A 17,808-nucleotide genomic window follows, 5' to 3' on the forward strand; every position below is an offset into this window, starting at 1 on the left:
TTATTGCATTTCCCGTATAATGTTAAAATGCTGTAAAATTGTACTTAAACGGTGCTTATTTAGAGAAATGAAAAATCCCGTTCTTTTACACTTATAAGCTGTCACACGCTGTCCGCTCAGGTTGTTTCTGACCCCTTTCGCCACCTGAAAACCCTTCAGGAGAGGCTGATTTCAGTTCCGCCGCCCCGGCCGCACCGCACTCGTCCCTGCAGCGTGGGGATGCGGAGCAGCAACAAACGGCAGGTTCGGTCCCGGGGGGGCTGCCGGCCAGGCTGCCAGCGGGCAGGGGGATGGCACAGGTAAACAGGCAAATTGTCGGCTTTTAGGAGTCTTCTTCAAAAAATCGAATTACAGTAACTATAAAACTTGATTACAGTGTTATTTGAGGAAAGGAATTATGTTATTTTTGATAAAAATTCTATTGGTTTTGAGAAAAACATTTTGCAGAAAGAGAAAATGAGAACAGAATAAGATTTGTTTGTGGTTTTTTGTTTGTTTTTATTTTGTGGGTTTTTTTAGGGGGGATTGTTTGTGTTCCTCCCCCCCCCCCCACAATTGACTAAACTATTATATCTGTTTAGTTACCATAGACAAACTGCACCAGAGAGCAGAATAAAAGCTTATGTAAATTTCTCTATAGAATTCGGCTATTGTTCTCTGTTTTTTAAAAAGAGCTGAAGATACCCTGTTCTTGATGTCCGGGTATAATAGTTACCTGCTGTTGTCACACCAGAGCTGTCAGGTTTAATACAAAATTCTTACAGGCTTTCTCTTGGTGTAAAGAAATTAAGCAGGCAGCAAAGAAAACTTAGGCATGTAATGATCTATTTTTAAAAAATACTCAAATTGCCTTTCAAAGTTTCTTTTTAAAATGCACAGTGTGCTGCACCGGTGTTATTTTCAGCTGTTGGTAGATCAGAAGTTAAGCATTCTCCTTAATATCACATTATGTAAGGTATTGTAAAGTAACTGTGTATTTTCAGTAAACAAATTATCAAAGACCTTCTAAAACTCTAGTGTGTGAGATATTTAATAGTATAAAGTTATTTTTAAAAATTGAGACTAAATTTTATACAATCACATGCTGTTAAAGGCACACTCAGGCAAATTCAAGTAAAGCATTAATACGGGTGATGGCTGAGAACCGGTACCCAACCTGTCCTGAGAGTTTCACCCGGTGTGAAATTGCGATTCCCACTGCAGGCTGATGCTGTGACTTTGCGGTCCTTGTCAAGTACCTACATCTCAGAGGAATAAGCCTTTTCAAGCAAATACTTGTGCTTGTGACACTTGTGATTTCCATGTAAAGAATTGTCTCGGTGCATCAGTGCGGTGACTCCCAGGCTGAAGTGCCTCTGGACGCTGGTTTGAGCACAACTGGCTGAGGTTTGGCTCTGATCTGGGGATTGCAAAGTGATTTTCTGGTACGGATGCTGAATGTTTTGGGTGAAAAAGATCATCAGAGTGAATGGATACATCTGTCTCCACAGAAACAGATGACTGCAAAGTGAATGAACCTGCAATTTTAAATGTTCTGATATGCTAGCGTAGCAAAAGCAAATATGAAAATTGGGCTGAAAATACGCTTTCATTAATTGAGTGGCTAAGCACACATACTAATGGTAAAGATTTGCCAATTTTAGGACTGTAGTTGCTTATCAGTAATTTTTTCTTGTGCAGAACCCCAGAACCACCTTTCCAAAGGCTGCTGCCTCCTGTTGCCTGCAGCTGAACAGTGCAGTTAAAGTGGATCAGGATTTGTTACAGGAGCTGGAAATAAAACACAGCTTGACACAGTTCATCTCAAAGGAGCTTGTGAAACTTGGGTGAGGCTGGGAGAAGCACAGTGAGGAAGAGAAGCACGTCCCAGTGAGGCTGCGGAACCAAGAAACAACCTCAGCATCACCCTCTGGAACCTTGTGGGGGGTAAAAAATCAGAAAAACCTTGTAAAAACTGTTCAAAATGTTAAGCACCGAAGTAACATGTTTCCCTAATCTTTCACTGAGAATCATGCCATCGTTTATTTTTCTTGTTGTAGGGTCTCGGGTGGGTTTTTTTCTTTGTTTTTTTTAACTGTACGAGGCCCCTGACAGTCTTCAATAATTGGAGTTAACAGGTATAAAGTAACAAGTTGGCAATAGTTAAGATAACCTCTCTAGGTCAAGACTGTCAAAAAGTCTTCCTGAATTTGGCATAATTTTTAAGAGGAACATGGGATCGTATCACACATCAGTCCCTGACAAACAGTATTACTAAGAATGTAAATCCTGTACATGCTGTTACATACTGTAAAGGTTTGAGCCATTATTGTAGGTTTTGGACTGAATTAAAAGAGAAAGAGAAAGAAGAAGAGAAAGAAAAAAAAGAAAGAGAAAGAAAGAGAAAAAGAAGAAAAAGAGAAAGAAAAAGAGAAAGAAAAAGAGAAAGAAAAAGAGAAAGAGAAGAGAAAGAGAAAGAAAAAGAAAAAGAAAAAGAAAAAGAAAAAGAAAAAGAAAAAGAAAAAGAAAAAGAAAAAGAAAAAGAAAAAGAAAAAGAAAAAGAAAAAAGGAGCTTCCCAAAAATGCTGTAGTTGCACTGAGCACCAGGAAAGAGCCTTCCTGTCCATAGCCCCCAGCTCTGCCTGTGCACACACCCCGGCGTCCTGGTTTATCCCCCAAAGCGGTACCCGTGACCCCTTGCCCACCTCACACAGACACACTGGCGGCTGTGGGCACTCAGGAGTTATTGACTTTCTCCTCCGAATGCTGGGACAGGACTCCTCTGTCTGAAAACATGGACTGTGAGCCAGGGTTGTAGCCTGATCTGTTTCTTCACATCTCTGCACTTGCAGCTCTGAATTTTATCTTCCTACCTGTGGTACAAGATCACAGCACTATGAGTTGTGTGGAACCTGCTCATGGTCATTAACCATTGCTGCTAATGGACCAGAGCCAGGCCTTGTTAGGACTGCCCTAAATTCAGGAGATGGTTCAGATTGTTCATCTTTTAAAAGAAACAACTGTCCCTCTGCAGGCAGGAGCTGCCCATGGGCAGTGAGGAGGGACCTGCAGGATGTGGGACAGGGGCAGGGATGGGGACAGCCACCAATGGCTTTGCCGGTATGTCTGTGTCCCTGTGGGATCCCTCTGCCCCTCCATGCTGATGCAGAAGTTGCTGTTGTTGATGGAAGATTTGGGGCTTCACCTCAGTTCACAGAAATGTGGTTGTGCCTTGGAGACGAGGGTCTGAGGAATCCTTTGGTTGTGAAGGCTTGAGGCCACCCTCCAAGGGTGACTCACTGTGTGTGGCAGAAGCCTCAGCCCTGTCCCCAAGGAGCTGCGGTCACCACAGTCGCCATGGGGACCCTTGGTGCTCCCACCGCTGCGCTTGTGGCTGCCTGAGCCACGGGACCCCATCCTGGCCCCGCACCCCACTGTGTCCCCCTGCCATAGGAAGGACACAGCAGAGCTGCTGGTTGTGCAGGCAGCCCAGGGCAGCAGTGGCACCGCTGCCACCTCCTTGCGAGGGCAGACCCACACCAGCCTCCCACCCGTGCCACAACCAGGTGCCAAGATCCTTCAAGCCACCAGGAACAGGATGAAAGCAACATCCCAGACTGTTCAGGCTGTAAGTAACATGAACAAGCAACACAAAAGGCTCAGGTTTATTTTTTTTGGCATGTCTACTACTGAAAACACAGCCTAACACATCTTTCAGAATCTATTTAAAGCCCCCCATTACTTTCCCCTTTGGCTGCCACCTAGTGTGTCAAATTTTTACAGTGGAATTAAAATGTCCCCAAGATATAGGCTTATGTAATGGAAACAATGACCCGTGTGAACTGGAGTTACTGTTCCAAATAAACCATTTCCTTCAGTCAGGGTCTTGCGTGGTGTGAGCCATCACTCAGACCTAGAGGGAAGTGCTCAGAATTCATTGTTGCTAAGGTTTACAAATCCACCATTTTTCTGAAAAATACATTAATATGGAGTGACTTTTCCCATGGTGCAATACAGGAATGCACAAACGATCACAGTTGTACATTTTTTATTGCATGCCAGTGGTCCTTGGCCTGGTAGAACAAATGCTGCTGCAGAGCTGGGCTGACCTGCCCAGCACTGGGAGCAACACGGGTGCTGCCCAGACCAAACCAAGCAGGAGCTGGTGGAAAGGTACAAACAAATAACACACAGAACACACCAACACAGCGGGGCTGGAGCCTGACACAGCAAAGCGCAGCAGAGCGGCACCAGCTGTGTGCCCAGTGGGATCCCGGCCGCTCCGGGCTGGAGATGCACAGAGCAGGACGAGCTGCTGCTCCTCTGTCCAGCCTCACACCAGACACTGCTCCTCAGCTGACTCTGTGGCTTTGTGTTGTTTGAAGGGGCCACCAATACTGCTGCACACCGCTTTCTGGAGTTCCTACAGGGATTAAAAACCTCCAAGGATAACAACCCAGCTTTTAGTTTCTCTGCTCTGCAAAATATCAGAGGGTGTAAACCCAGCATTTGGAAGTGAAATGCTGCCACGGAGAACATGGCCAAAGGCTGCAGCAAACCAGTTATTTCTGTGGTAACTGACGGAGTAAAAGATTGTTAATTCAACAGTACTGTTAAAAAAAATTCCAAAACATCCTAAAGTTTTGTTCTCTGTGCTTCTGTGACATTAAACATGTTCACAGTTCTGTTCAATTACCTTTTTTTCTGGTAAGGGTCCATGAGAGTGTTACTACTTACAGCAGTACTTATATCTCTTACAAAGAGCATTACAATTATTATTCCGTTTGCAACTTGCTTTCAAACGCTTAGTCTGCTATCATGATTTCAGCAAAAATATCCAGACTGCTTTCTGCACCATCCTGGGGCTCCGATTCTGCGCTGTGATCCTCTGGAGAGGTGTGCACACCTTGCTCTTGGATGGTCTTTCTCTTTCTTCTGTGAACGTACACAGAGCGACTCTTCCCCGTCTCCTGGGAGGACGAGCTGTTTGCACTGACGGCAGCGTTCAAAGCTGACTCTAAGCGTTCGTAGAACCTACAAAGAAACAATTGTGTAGTTATTATTTTTGTAGGTGTGCTCAGGATCTGCAAAACTACTCTGACAAACTACTGCTTTTGTAATACAACCCAAAGGTGTTAAGAGAAGAAAATCGTTGCTAACATTGAGATGTCCTAGCCACTTCTGGAAGAAAAATGAGAAATACCAGCACGCGTCCTTGTGGATGCCATGCCACTTCTCTCTGTAATGCTCACGTTAGAAAGCAATTAGGGGGATGTACTCACGTGCCATTAAGACCTTGTTAACCTTACAGAAACCATAAAATGGTATCAGGTTAAATGTCTGATAAAATATGGTATTAATGGTCAGATGAACTGCTACTACTAGCAATTGCTGTTAAAAACAAGAAAGATTTTGGAAAGAAACCGATCTCAGTACATGTTGGTGCCTCTGATCCCCTTGGGCTCCTCAGCCCAGTCTGTTCCCCAGCTGGAGATGCACGTAAACACCCACCACCCTCAGAAACCATCAGGTTTGGACACTAAACAGAGCATTTAGTGAGGTAAAGTCTGTGCTGCAACCTGAATACTTCTGAAATGGTTACTGTGTTAGAATAACAAATGCTGCTATAATATCATTAGAAAAAAAACCTCTACTCAGTAATGAAGACAGTCTGCAAACTCATGTTGTTTATAGGTTTTTGCTTAAATAGTTCATAGTCTGCAGACCTCAAAAAGTAATTGAAATTGTATTTGTATTTTAGACTTTGGAGAGGTCCTATGCCTTTTTCACTTTTGGATTTAGATGTCATGAACAGGATTCATGTAATCTAACAAACCTGTTAATCCTCTTGATGTTTTCTTCCATTTTCTGATTAGCTACATTTATCAGAAATTCAATATATTCTTCAGAGACCATCAACTTCCCCTTGTGGCACAATGGAACTTCTAAGCAATGAGTGCTCCGGACAGCCTGCAAACACACACAGAATGATTTATCTACAGTAAAGATTTCTGGTTTATGAAGGTTATTTAAATAATATGGGAATTCATTACAGGAAAAAAAACGAACACACACTTATCCACACAATTGGCTAGTTTGCTGTCAGCTAAAGCAGAAAGATATTTCTTTGCTACAGCATGCCCTGTGATAGCTCTCGATCATAGTACAATTCAGATTTGGCTTGTAAAAAAAACGGGGTTAAGAGTAACAATATGATCTTGATACATTCCTTACAGGTAAGCAGAAAAGTTCTTACCATCATGATTTTTCCTCCTCTGCCAACTGTAATACCAGAGTTCCTGAACCCAGAATCAACAGCCACCGAATGCTGCAGAACAAATAAATGTCTTAAATGGGTCTTACATGCTTTTACAGCAAGAAATAATTATGGATGGATTGCAATGCAGCTTATCATCTCAGTCTTGCAAAAAACTTATTCGAAACCATCTCCCCAAATTAATGCAATAACAATTTTAAAATGATCAAACCCACACAGTATCACAAATGGTGGTTGGTTTTCAAAGCACCACAGTTACTCTCCGTTATCGGATCCCAGCCCATGGGGTCAGACAGGACATTAATGTCCCTCTGGCCATGATGTGTTTTATCTGCAGAGCTGGCCCCCAGGCAGCACTTTGATAGCCAGCAGTGCTATAAAAGCAGCTCATCAAGTCTCCTGCATTAACGAAGGAACAACGGCACCAGGCGTCGCTCTCTGAGCTGCTCTGGAAGCAGGAGGTGAAGGAGGGGAAGGTACTTTCACCACGGACTGGGCACCAAACCAGCGCTCCGGGCCACAGCACCTGGCCACACTGCAGAACGTCTGCCTGCTGCAGCTCCAACACCCAGCTATAGCTGAGGAATCCTGCTTTCTAAAACGTAAAGCAAAATCTCTGCTAATGTGAAAGCTGTTTTCTTCATCAGCTTACTTTTCCTACCCTGATTATTAAACATACAGCACACTTGGGACTATTCTCAAGTGCTAAAGATTACTCAGGAGCCAATACTTTTACTGTTCCAGCAAGGCATAGAACAGCACTGTGACGTGGTTACTGATGGACATTTACCAGAAGCTGAGCATCTTGCAGCTCTTGACATTGCACATGAAGAACAAACGGTTCAAACTTGAGCACAACGTCACCAGTGGCTTTCTCCAGTGCTGTCATCTGGAAAACACACCAAAATGTTTACATTAATACTGCTAGTGCACACAGGAAAAAAGGAGAAAAATAAAACAATAGCTAGTCAGTGTGTGAAACAAGCATTAAAAGTGCAGCAAATGAGTTCCAAGCAATCAGGTTTGTTCTGCTGCTTTTGATTTTTTCATTGCTCATAATACATAGAAATTCTGTTGATTCCCATGATTCTGTTTGCTAAACTGAAGTGGTTTGATAGAAATTCCTTGCAAACCTGAAAAAGTGCACTCCCCTGTTTATTTCTTCGTGCATTCAAACGCACCTGTACAGTCCGTGCAGCATGGAACAGGACTGCTGTGCTGCCAGCACAACAAACCGCAGAATTTTTTTTCCCCCTAAACTGTCCTTTAAAATCAAAGGCATTTAGTTTCTGAAGTACATTCCTCAACTTCAGAAAACTTCCTGAGGTTCAGCAGATTAAATTCATGGCCTAACATCCTCGACCATATTTTAATCCCAGTTTAAGTAATAACGCATAGCCTACTGTATGAGAGTTATAAAGATAAAAAATTCAGAGGTTGAAATTAGAGGCATAAACACACAAGACAAGAAAAAATAAAAGTAACTTCATGATTATAAAATTCAATAAAAGACCTTCAGAGACCTGCCAGCAGACTGAGATGGTAGCGGCAATTCTTCCTGCGCTTGCGGAGTGCAGACAGCCAATGTTCTGTATGGCTGTTAGAATTTATCTGCTTTTCTAGGCTATTTTTATACAGGAAATCTGAAGGGCCGATATGCCTCTCTTCCATGCAGAAAGGTCCCTTCGAAGCAGTTATATTACTTACTTCATTGTATGATTATTTAATCATAAGCACTATTTGCCCCCCCTTGTTTGCCTTTGCTTGCTTAATTCACAGTACTAAACCAATTGCTATGTTAACTTGAGAAATTGCAGCTGTTTTCCCAGACTTTGTTGTTTTGTCTAGCCCTTCTGGTCTTCCCTGTAAAATGAAAATATTCAAGCAAATCTTCAGGAAATAATCAAATTCATATGCTTTTTATAGACACAATGGCATAAAAGGAAACTGCTGAAGCAACAGTCTCTCTTAAACACTTAAAAGTATTTAGACGTATTTACGCAGCATCTCCTCTGTAAATGTTCTTATTTAAGTTGAAAGCAGGTCTTTTTGAATGGCTTTGCTTGTAATTTGTGTGCCAGATTTTAAAACATGCCCAAGTAACCACAGCTGTGCCAGGGCTGATGAGGAGCAGGAATGAGGGATGTTGCAGAACGCAGCGCTGTGCAGCGGGTCTGGCGCTTGCATGGGAGAATTGTAAATAAATTACAAAACAAATATACTATGTTCGTATTGCTGAGGTTGATGTGCACATTGAGGTGAAATGATCTGACAGCTGAAAAGCACAACACACAGCATACGACATCCTGACTTCCCCTCTCCTTTCCTAAACACAGCACTAGCAAAGCTTTATCAGAGAGTATAACAGTCTAAAAATTAATCATTTTTCTTATACTTGCAATTCATGCATTAAAAAAATGCAGTCTATCTATAAAGGGAATAGGAAAAATCAAACAATTTCCTCTCATAAATCGGTAACAACCTACTGTGTCCTGCTCAGCCTGAAACTTGCTGATGGAAATTTCCACAAGCTCCGCTTTGCTAGAACACATACTAGTGAAAGCAAATAGTTTGGAGATTTTTTTTTGTGCATGTCTGTGAATGTCTGCATAGGGTAAAACGAAATATGAACTGAATGAGAGAATTTTTACCTTGTAACTGCTATTGGGGACAGACAAAGCAGAGAGATGCACACAGAGCAGACTGTTTTGAAAGCATACAGCCCCCATTATTGTTTTATTTAATTGCAGGGGACTTTCAGATACTAAAATAAAAATGCAGTAGAAGAGACTCACTGTTACAGTAGTTCCAGGTGTAAACAAAAGGCTGTTAGCACGGCAAACTGGGCTCAAGACAGTTTTAAACTCAAGACAGTGTTTTTATCTCAAGACAGCTGTAAGGAAAGGGCTTTGAGAAAAATAAAATAAGAATCACTGTATCTTAGATTTTCAGAAATTGTTATTTGAAAGACAGTCTTCTGCTGCAGAAACAATAGAAATTCCTGATTTCTTGCTAAGGTATTGTGATTGCGTGACTCCAGACAATAAGAAAGTATCCAAGTTTCATATTAGCTGCATTTGCAACTATACAGGGAACTTGGTATTAAGCTCAAAAGCATTCTCTTCAAAGGAGGTCTTAAGAATTTATTAAGTAGAACACGTAGCGAAATTTTGAAATTACAGTATCAATGCATCTCAGTAACAGGAATATAAACACTTTTTGAGTTTTTTATTTTCCATGAGGTGTTTCCCATGGCATGGGGCACACTGCACTGAACAAGTACAAAAGCCGTACGGCGTTGTCCTCTTACCACGTCGCCCTTGTCACAGGTCTCGTGTGTCACCAGGAGCCACGTGCAGTTCTGCTTCTGGATCCCGGCGTCCTGGGAACGGGAGAAACGGTTAAAGCGGCACCGAGACCGCGCGGACCGGTCCCGGTCCTGCAGGGGCAATCACGCCGCTGTTAGAAAAGCACGTTTTCGGAAAGTACACAGACACATTTACAGCACGGCGGTTCGGACCCGGCTGACCCCCGTTACACCGCAGACACCGCCGGGCCGGGCGGGACCCTGTACCGCACTCACCGCAGCGCTGCCCTGCGCCAGCACGATGCGGCCCGCGCAGGAGCTGGTGGTGCAGAACCGGGCCCGCCCGTTCAGCAGCCGCACCACGGGGGCGGCTCGCTCGTCCAGGCCGCCCCTCCGGCTGCCGTCCGGCCGCGCCAGCCGCTGCGCCTTGTGCCGCCCGAACGCCGCCATCGCCGGCCGCGGGAACCCGACGGGAGCCGCCGCGGACAAACCTCCGCACGCGAAGGCCGAGGGCGGAGCGCAGGGCGCCCTTTGTCCCGCCCGCCCCCGGCTGCTCGGCCGTGGCCGCTGTCCGGGGCAGGAGCTGCAGAGGTACGCGGTGCGCGGGGGGCTCCCCGCGGGCTCCGGGACCCGGTCCCACCCCAGGCAACGGGACGGGCCGCTGCGGAGCGGGGAGGAGGGGCTGGCGGCAGGGCCGCGCTGCCCGTGCCTGCCGCACCGGGTGTGCGGCGCTGCGCTCCGCGGGCCGAGGGGACACGGACCCGCTGCTTCGGACCTTCCGGGCCAGCGGGAGCGCTGGACCTCCAGCGGCGGCTGCGGGGCTGGCGGGGCGTGTCCGGACTAGAGGGGCGTGTCCGGACTAGAGGGGCGTGTCCGGGGCGGGGCGGGGCGTGTCCAGGGCGGGGCGGGGCCAGAGGGCGTGCCCGCCGGTGCTGCGGGCGGTGTCTCCGGCCGGCACGCCCCGTCTCCCCGCCGCCGGGCCCCGCTGAGCTGTGACCGCGTGTCCCTCCGGAGCAGTCGGTGAGTCTCCCGGGAGACGGCCAGGCCAGGCCAGGTCCGTCTCAGCCGGCCGTGTCTGCTGGCGGCGGGGCGCTGGGCTCCGCTTACCGGCCGCTGCTCTGAGGCGGGAGGCCCGGAGCAGTCGGGGCTGCCCTACCGGGTCTGCCCTGCCCGCCCTCCCGTGGGCTGCCGGGGCTCGTAGCCGCCTGCCGTGTGTCCGGCAGTTCAGCCCCCACCGGCCGTGCCCTTCCCAACCCCTCTCCGCCTTCCCTGGCTGCCGCCCGCTCTGTCCGCGGAGCTGCTCCTGCGGGGTGCGGCTGTCCGAGGGACCCCGGGCTCGGAGGGGCTGGTCGCGGCCTCTCCGCCAGCTCTGCCCGCTCCCCCCGGGCGGTTCCGGGGCCCGGACGCGGTCCCACCCTGAACCCCGGCCTGGCCGCTGTCCCGGGGCTCCCCCCGCAGCAGGACACCTCGCATCGCCTCCACCTCACCATTTCACCAGCATATTACAGGAAATTGTCAATGTTTTTCCCCAAAGTGCTGTCCATTTCCACATATGTGATAGCAGTGCAGCGTTCACAGGAGCTGCTGTAGAAATGCTGCTGCGGATAAATTATTTGCATGTGATTCTCTCAATACGCATAAAGGCCTGCAGACGGTAGGGCTAATTTTCTGCCTTTTGCAAGGTTTGGGGAAAAACAAACAAAACTCTCCAAAACAAACAAACAAAAAAATCTCAATATTTCAGTCAGGAGTGAGGTTCTCTTTAATCAGCTTGACAGCTGGTTGTTTGATTTCTTTAGTTTGAATATACAAAATAAAATTTGAAGGCAATACAATATTATTGTTTTGGTTTCTCTCTGCAGATATTCTGGTTGCTATGGCAGCCACAAGAAATGTGATGAGAGCCGTCAGAGTTTTTGAATTTGGTGGCCCTGAAGTACTTAAACTCCAGTCAGATGTTGTAATTCCTGATCCAAAAGGAAATCAGGTATAAAGGAGTTTTGTGAACTGAAATAGTGATATTGCATGATAATAGATACACTTGGAACAGAATTAAGAATACAAACCAAAACTTTTCATCTTCAATATGTAGTTTTTGATCAGTGTGGACTACCTGAGACATCGCATTTTACAAATATGGGCTTTTTGCTGTTATTTGGTCTACATATTCCATGTAAAGGATTTTCTGGAAGCAGCTTCAGTCCAACGCTGAATTTTTGTGGATTCTGTTTAAGAATTTAGTTAAAATGCCGCGATAGTGTGCTGTGAGTTCAAGTTCTAAATCTTTTAAGTTATTACTTAAGAAGCATCTTTTCCTTTAGGTGTTAATTAAGGTCCACGCCTGCGGGGTGAATCCTGTGGAGACATACATTCGCTCTGGAAGCTACGCTAGAAAACCGGCCTTACCCTACACCCCAGGCACAGACGTGGCTGGTGTCATTGAGGGCGTTGGGGAGCATGTCACTGCGTTCAAGGTATTTATACATTGGGTTTGATTCACTGGTGTTTGTTGGCTCCTCTCTGTGTGATTGCAACACTTCTGTTCCCGATGTTCCTGCTCATAATTACGTTATCTGTTTGGGGTGAGCGCACTTAGGTTTACCTAGATTTTCTCAGGGGGAAAGTCTTTGGACAAGAGAAGAAAGTTGTCGGTTTGCTAAAAGATAACTGTGAAATTAATTTAGTTTTTAAATCTGTTGTTCCTTTCGAGTCACTAGGCTGTTGGGTTTAGACAAACATAAAAATGGTAGTTACAATTGTGTTGGAAATGCCTGTCTCGGAATTTTTGTATGTGTTGTGGGAGAAATGAGAGATTGTTGCCGATAGCAAGAATCAGCGCCCAGTGAATGGAATTTGTTAGTGTTCAGGTTCATTAAGGCTAATATTAATGAGACAGTAGGTTTGTGTGTTACACCGGAGAGCAGAGGTTATAATTATGACACTTATATCTAAATATATGAAATTATGTGGTTTGTGTTGCATTGATTGCATGTATTAGCATTTATAAAAATCTTCTCTGTGACAAATATAACTGGTTATTTTTAATGAGAGCAGTTAGAAATAGCCTAAACTTCCCTGGACTGGTTCTTAATGTATATTGTGGAAAAACTAAGGGAGATGATGAATTTCTGTACTTTCTTTCCCTCTTTTGTAGAAAGGCGACAGGGTTTTTACCACGGGCACGGTCTCTGGAGGATATGCAGAGTACACCCTTGCTGCCGCTGACAGAGTCTTTCCTCTGTCGGATAAACTGGACTTCAGGCAGGGAGCGGCGATTGGAATACCTTACTGCACTGCTTATCGCGCCCTGTTCCAAAAGTAAGCTGCCAAATCTAAGTTTGTGCATTTTGCCTTTGAATATTTAAAATATCGAAGCCCATATTTTCATTGTCCTGTGAAATGGGGGGAGATCAATGAGTGGGAAATGTTGAAAACACATCAGTTAAATTTGTTATGCTGATGGAATTGTCAGGTAATTGTTACCTAGAAGTCAGTGGCTGTATTTTCCTGTTTAGTGTTTCTTCTGGAAGGAAAGCCTGGAAACGCTTCTTTGATAAAAATCTTGTAATAAAACGTGTAGCTCTCAGTACTCATTGGTATTTTGGTGAGGACAGGGAACCTGAACTCCCTGCAGCACCACAGCCTGGGTGGGAGAGCTGGGAAATGATCAGAACCGCTGTGGTGTGCTTCGGGATCTGTAACGGGCGAGTATCTTAAGCTGAGGTTATACCAGACTGTGACTTGCTGCTGGCTGCGTGCTGACATAATTGCATATTACTTAAATTCATAAATGATACCGTTTGCTTTGCTGCCTTGTTTCCCCAAAGAGGCTGATTATGCCTGTTTAGCCATAACGTAAATTGGAAATAATAGTGTGTGTAAAATGAAATTTGATGTCAATATCTGCAGTCTGATGCTTGGTGATGAGGTTCTGCAATCATGACGCCAATATTTTGTGTTTCTCCGTTCAGAGGACGTGCCAAGGCAGGGGAGAGCGTGCTGGTGCACGGCGCGAGTGGGGGAGTAAGTATTGGAGAAGGCAAGTGATAGAAATGCTGCTCTCTGTCACTGCATCTGCTTTTGTCCATGATGTCATTCATAGTCACATTTATATCAATCAGTGGATTAACAAAATCAGGTTTTTATTTCTGACACCTTAGGGTACTTTTTACTTAGAACAAACCCTGTTATTCCAAATAACTATGAAACTGCATGAGTGATTGCGTAAGGCCACTAACAGAGTGTCACATAATAAACACGTTTCTGCTGTCGATATTGGCCCAGCAGCTTTATAGCTGGCCTTCCTGAGATAAAACTAATAGCAGAAAGCTGGAATTTACAAATATGCACGAGTTGTTCTCAGCTCTCTATCTTTAAGATCCAAATCACTTATTATGGCTTTAAAAAAAAAGTTTCAGTGTCAACTTTTTAACTGGATAAGTTCCAAGTTGCTGGTACAATATATAAAATTTAAAATACTAAGAAGGAAAGAGTAAAAATACTTTATTTTTTTTTTCCCTCAGGTGGGAATAGCAGCATGTCAGATTGCCAGAGCTTGTGGTTTGAAGGTTCTGGGCACAGCAGGAACTGAGGAAGGGATGAACCTGATTCTGAGAAATGGCGCTCACCAAGCATTTAATCACAGAGAAGCTAATTACATTGATAAAATTAAGGTAAGCATGTATCAGGGCTAGGTGATGCAGTGTGTATTTTTCTTGCTACCAAAATGTGAATAGTTTTTTGCAGAAGTTTTTAAAGTAGTTTTCTGTAGGAGCAGTAGTGTCCTGCCTGTTCATCCCCACCCAGCATTTCCAGGCTGTCTGAGCTGAGCTTTCCTCACAGGCAGTGGCGTTTACAAACTCTTGCATTCCACCAAATTCCGATATGGCAGCATATCACAATTCAGCACATCAAAATATGCTGAAATTAAATTTCTTAGCTGTTAGCCTTAGAACAAAGGCCGCACTTTAAGATCTAACCAGTAAACTGTAAAAGGTATGTTATCTGTAGCTTATGAACCAGGTGGTACCCAGGGAGTGATCTGAATACCACGTTGTGTCCTGTTAGGAATGCACCGGGATGGAAGGAGTGGATATAATCATAGAAATGCTCTCCAACGTCAACCTCGCTGCCGACCTGCAGCTGCTGGCCCGTGCAGGAAGGGTCATGGTGAGGATTTTTGTCAGTGGCTTTATTCTGTGCATTTAGAACGCAATTCTACAGTTCTAACTGGAACTGTCTTTGTGACAGGTTGTGGGCTGTCGAGGTCCTGTTGAGATAAACCCAAGAGACACCATGAGCAAAGAATCGAGCATCACTGGAGTTAGTCTGTTTCTTGCAACTGAGGTGAGAAACATTTTTATTTTACAGAATGTTCTGTTGGCTTATTCCAACACCTCTCTACTTCCAGTTACAATTGTTTGTAGGGATGAAAGCGTAATTTCATTGCAAATAACTTGTTTGTTCATTCCTTTATGTTTTGATTTAATCTCAGGACATCATAAAATACATTTTGGTTGTGAAATTCAGTTTAACGCTTGCTTAAATAGTCAATAGTTTTCTAGAATGCAAAGGCCTTGTGGTAAATGCTGTCTTTATTACGTGCAGGAGGAGAGACAGGAATGTGCAGCGGCGCTCCTTGATGGCATAGCAGCGGGCTGGCTGAAACCCATCGTGGGCTCCGAGTATCCGATGGAGAGAGTCGTTAAGGCTCATGAAGACATTATTAATAGCAGCGGTGCCCGAGGAAAGATGGTGCTCCTTCCATAAAGTCTTTTTCCATTGATTTCGTAGCTGTTCTAGCTGCACCTTCACTTATGTGATTCATTGAGCGTATGTTGTAAAACATACTTTGATCAGGTTTGATGGTAACAGCAAATTCTAGCGTACATTAATTACATTAACTGATTAACAATCTGTTTTCTTTTTGTAATAAGCAGGGTTGTGTATGCTTTAATTTTTGTAGCTTTTTTGGCTGATGTGGGAAGAATGAATTTTCTCTGGTGTGGCCTTGGCAGCAGGAGAAGCTGATACCTGAGATCGAATTTGGTATTGTGCTCTATGTGGAGTTGTATTGAGGCCACTGTACACCATGCAAAATTAAGTTCACTTTATAAGCAAATACACAAATGTGTAAAAATAACCATGTGCATTAACTAGGGATCTGCAAATTCTTTAGCCACAAAATTTGTCCTATTCATCTTTTGTCACCTTATTTACTTGGAATAAAAGCTTTTACTGCCGAAGTAGTTGACTCTTCAGCTCAAAAGATGGCCAGAGAATCTCAAATGGAGCTGCTATGCAGCAGAGACAGTTTCATCTTGCTGTGCCTGACCTGGTGTCTGAGCTGGAATGTCCCGCTTAAGCCAGATGGACTGTAACTCTGAGTGCTGGTGTTTGCTGATTTGCAGCCACTCATGTTGGCAGAAGCAGCTGCTGCTGTGATGCTAAATAGCTGCGTAGTGAGGAGTTCTCTTCTTCCTGGAACCGTTATTACACCTGGATCCCTGGCTGGAATGAGAAGAGGCTGCGTGGGTGCTGCGAATTTGTTAGTTCATTCATTAATGTGTGTACATTGTTGTCTTGTTCCAAATACAATCCAGTTAAGGAAAGACAATTTCTTTGATGTGTTGACTTTGTACACCCAAAATACTATTTGCTATTACAGGCACTTCTGTTTAATGATATAATTCTCTAATGAGCAGAGAAGTTATCACTTGCAGAAGAGTTTTCTCAGCTTCAAGGATGAGGTTTTCTGTTCCTTTGTGGAAAAGTGAGTCCTTATTAAACAAACTTTTTAGAAGTATTTTTGGCTGTGCAGGTTACTTGCTTTTTAACCTTTGGTATGGATTCATATGGAGCCCTACTGTCATAAATCAGCACGTGTTCTCTGAGTCAGTGTACAGTTTCCTCAGGTGGTAACTTCATCTACCATTTTCGAAGTTGTGACGTTTTTCTGAACAGGCATTAATTTCTACTAATGTTTTGCTTAATCTAAAGTAAGAAAATAATTGGTAAAATCTTTTGAAATGTCTAGATTTCTTTTGTTTGTGACTCCTTGTTAAAATACTAAGATAAGAGAGGGCCCCACAATCTGTCTCTTTATAAACCTCTTGATCAGATTTTAACATTTTGTTTTAGTGGTTAATTGACCACGATTGTTGTGTGTGTGGTTGGGAGAAATCAAATCCTGATACTCCGCTTGTCTCTAGACTCTGAAATCAATTAATTATTTTACCTGCGTGTCCTCTGGAAACAGTTGCCTTCCTTCGGAAAACTGGACACTGTTCATGTTGAACTGTTGCTGACATTTGACTGTTGTTATTGTGTTTGGCAGATGTGTTTAAAACATACAAAAACCCTATGCCTGATCTCTGTGTTGGGTTTTGTTGTTGTTTGCTTGTTTTTTAAATTGGACTAGTTGAAATTGAAATATTTTCCAAGCTTGTAGACATGTTAGAATATAAATACTAGATGTACTAAAAGAAGCGGCAGCAAATTCTCACCTTCTTTCCACAGAAGGCGTTGCAGGTGGTAGCGTTTGTCACCTGTAAGATCCTTCTTGCCAGTGACTTGTCCTTGAAGCAGACCAGGAATAGTTGGTTCATTAGAACTGGTGCAGTGCCAGCCTGTTTAAATATGTCTCAGAAAATATCCAGTTACAGTTAACGGTGGATATGATTGTGGAGAGGATGCGCATATACAGAATACACGTTTTCTTTATACATTTTATGTTTTAAAATATTTAATTATTTTTAATTTGGCCTTTGGTCAGAGGGTGTTAATATGAATGAGAGGCTTATGATTTCCCAGGACTCCTTTCTTGCTTATTGCTGCGTCTGCATCGTAGCTGATGCTCAGTGATGGAATTCAGCGCAGTTCTGCCTGTGTTCACATCACTGCTGCCAGCAGGGGTTGTGTTTGCGATGGGGTTCCTCACCAGAAGGTGTCAGAGTGGTTCTATTTTGATGTCAGGCTTCTGCTACAGGGTAACACTGTTCCAAGGACACCGGTGTCCAGAGCATGGAGAAGCCTCTTGGCTGGGAACCTTCAGCCGCTGTGGCTTGTTCCTTACAGACCTTCTCTGTCAGTTTCTGCCCGTCTTTCAGCTGGATCAGGTCTGTGCAAGATCCAGAGAATCTCTCAGCCTGGAGAGCCCTCAGCTCCACTCCCTTTTAGGACGTGCTGTCCCCTGGGCAGAGCAGACAAGGCTGGAGGAAGAGGATGAGGATCAGAAAGTTGTTTA

The 17,808-nt window shown here is 44.4% G+C and overlaps 2 protein-coding genes across 3 annotated transcripts; one reads left to right on the plus strand and one right to left on the minus strand.

The window, feature by feature from the left end:
• Positions 1 to 3,622: 3,622 nt before the first annotated feature.
• Positions 3,623 to 10,173, minus strand: TYW3 (tRNA-yW synthesizing protein 3 homolog). The gene is made up of 6 exons (XM_082054654.1): positions 9,840 to 10,173; positions 9,567 to 9,638; positions 7,047 to 7,145; positions 6,236 to 6,307; positions 5,816 to 5,949; positions 3,623 to 5,013 (listed from the first exon to the last, which is right to left on the minus strand). Exons 1-6 carry the CDS (start codon positions 10,011 to 10,013, stop codon positions 4,785 to 4,787), a joined length of 780 nt encoding a protein of 259 aa, XP_081910780.1. The 5' UTR covers positions 10,014 to 10,173; the 3' UTR covers positions 3,623 to 4,784.
• CRYZ (crystallin zeta) lies at positions 10,074 to 17,491 on the plus strand. 2 transcript variants are annotated; one of them, XM_082054653.1, is made up of 9 exons: positions 10,074 to 10,154; positions 11,426 to 11,550; positions 11,885 to 12,037; positions 12,718 to 12,881; positions 13,535 to 13,586; positions 14,087 to 14,236; positions 14,631 to 14,732; positions 14,814 to 14,909; positions 15,171 to 17,491. In XM_082054653.1, exons 2-9 carry the CDS (start codon positions 11,440 to 11,442, stop codon positions 15,330 to 15,332), a joined length of 990 nt encoding a protein of 329 aa, XP_081910779.1. In that variant the 5' UTR covers positions 10,074 to 10,154; positions 11,426 to 11,439; the 3' UTR covers positions 15,333 to 17,491. The 2 variants fall into 2 exon arrangements, with proteins under 2 accessions (XP_081910779.1, XP_081910778.1); XM_082054652.1 differs by lacking the exon at positions 10,074 to 10,154 and adding an exon at positions 10,509 to 10,583.
• Positions 17,492 to 17,808: the final 317 nt, after the last annotated feature.

Source organism: Streptopelia decaocto (assembly GCF_964273445.1).
Source record: "Streptopelia decaocto genome assembly, chromosome: 5".
Classification (NCBI taxonomy): domain Eukaryota; kingdom Metazoa; phylum Chordata; class Aves; order Columbiformes; family Columbidae; genus Streptopelia; species Streptopelia decaocto.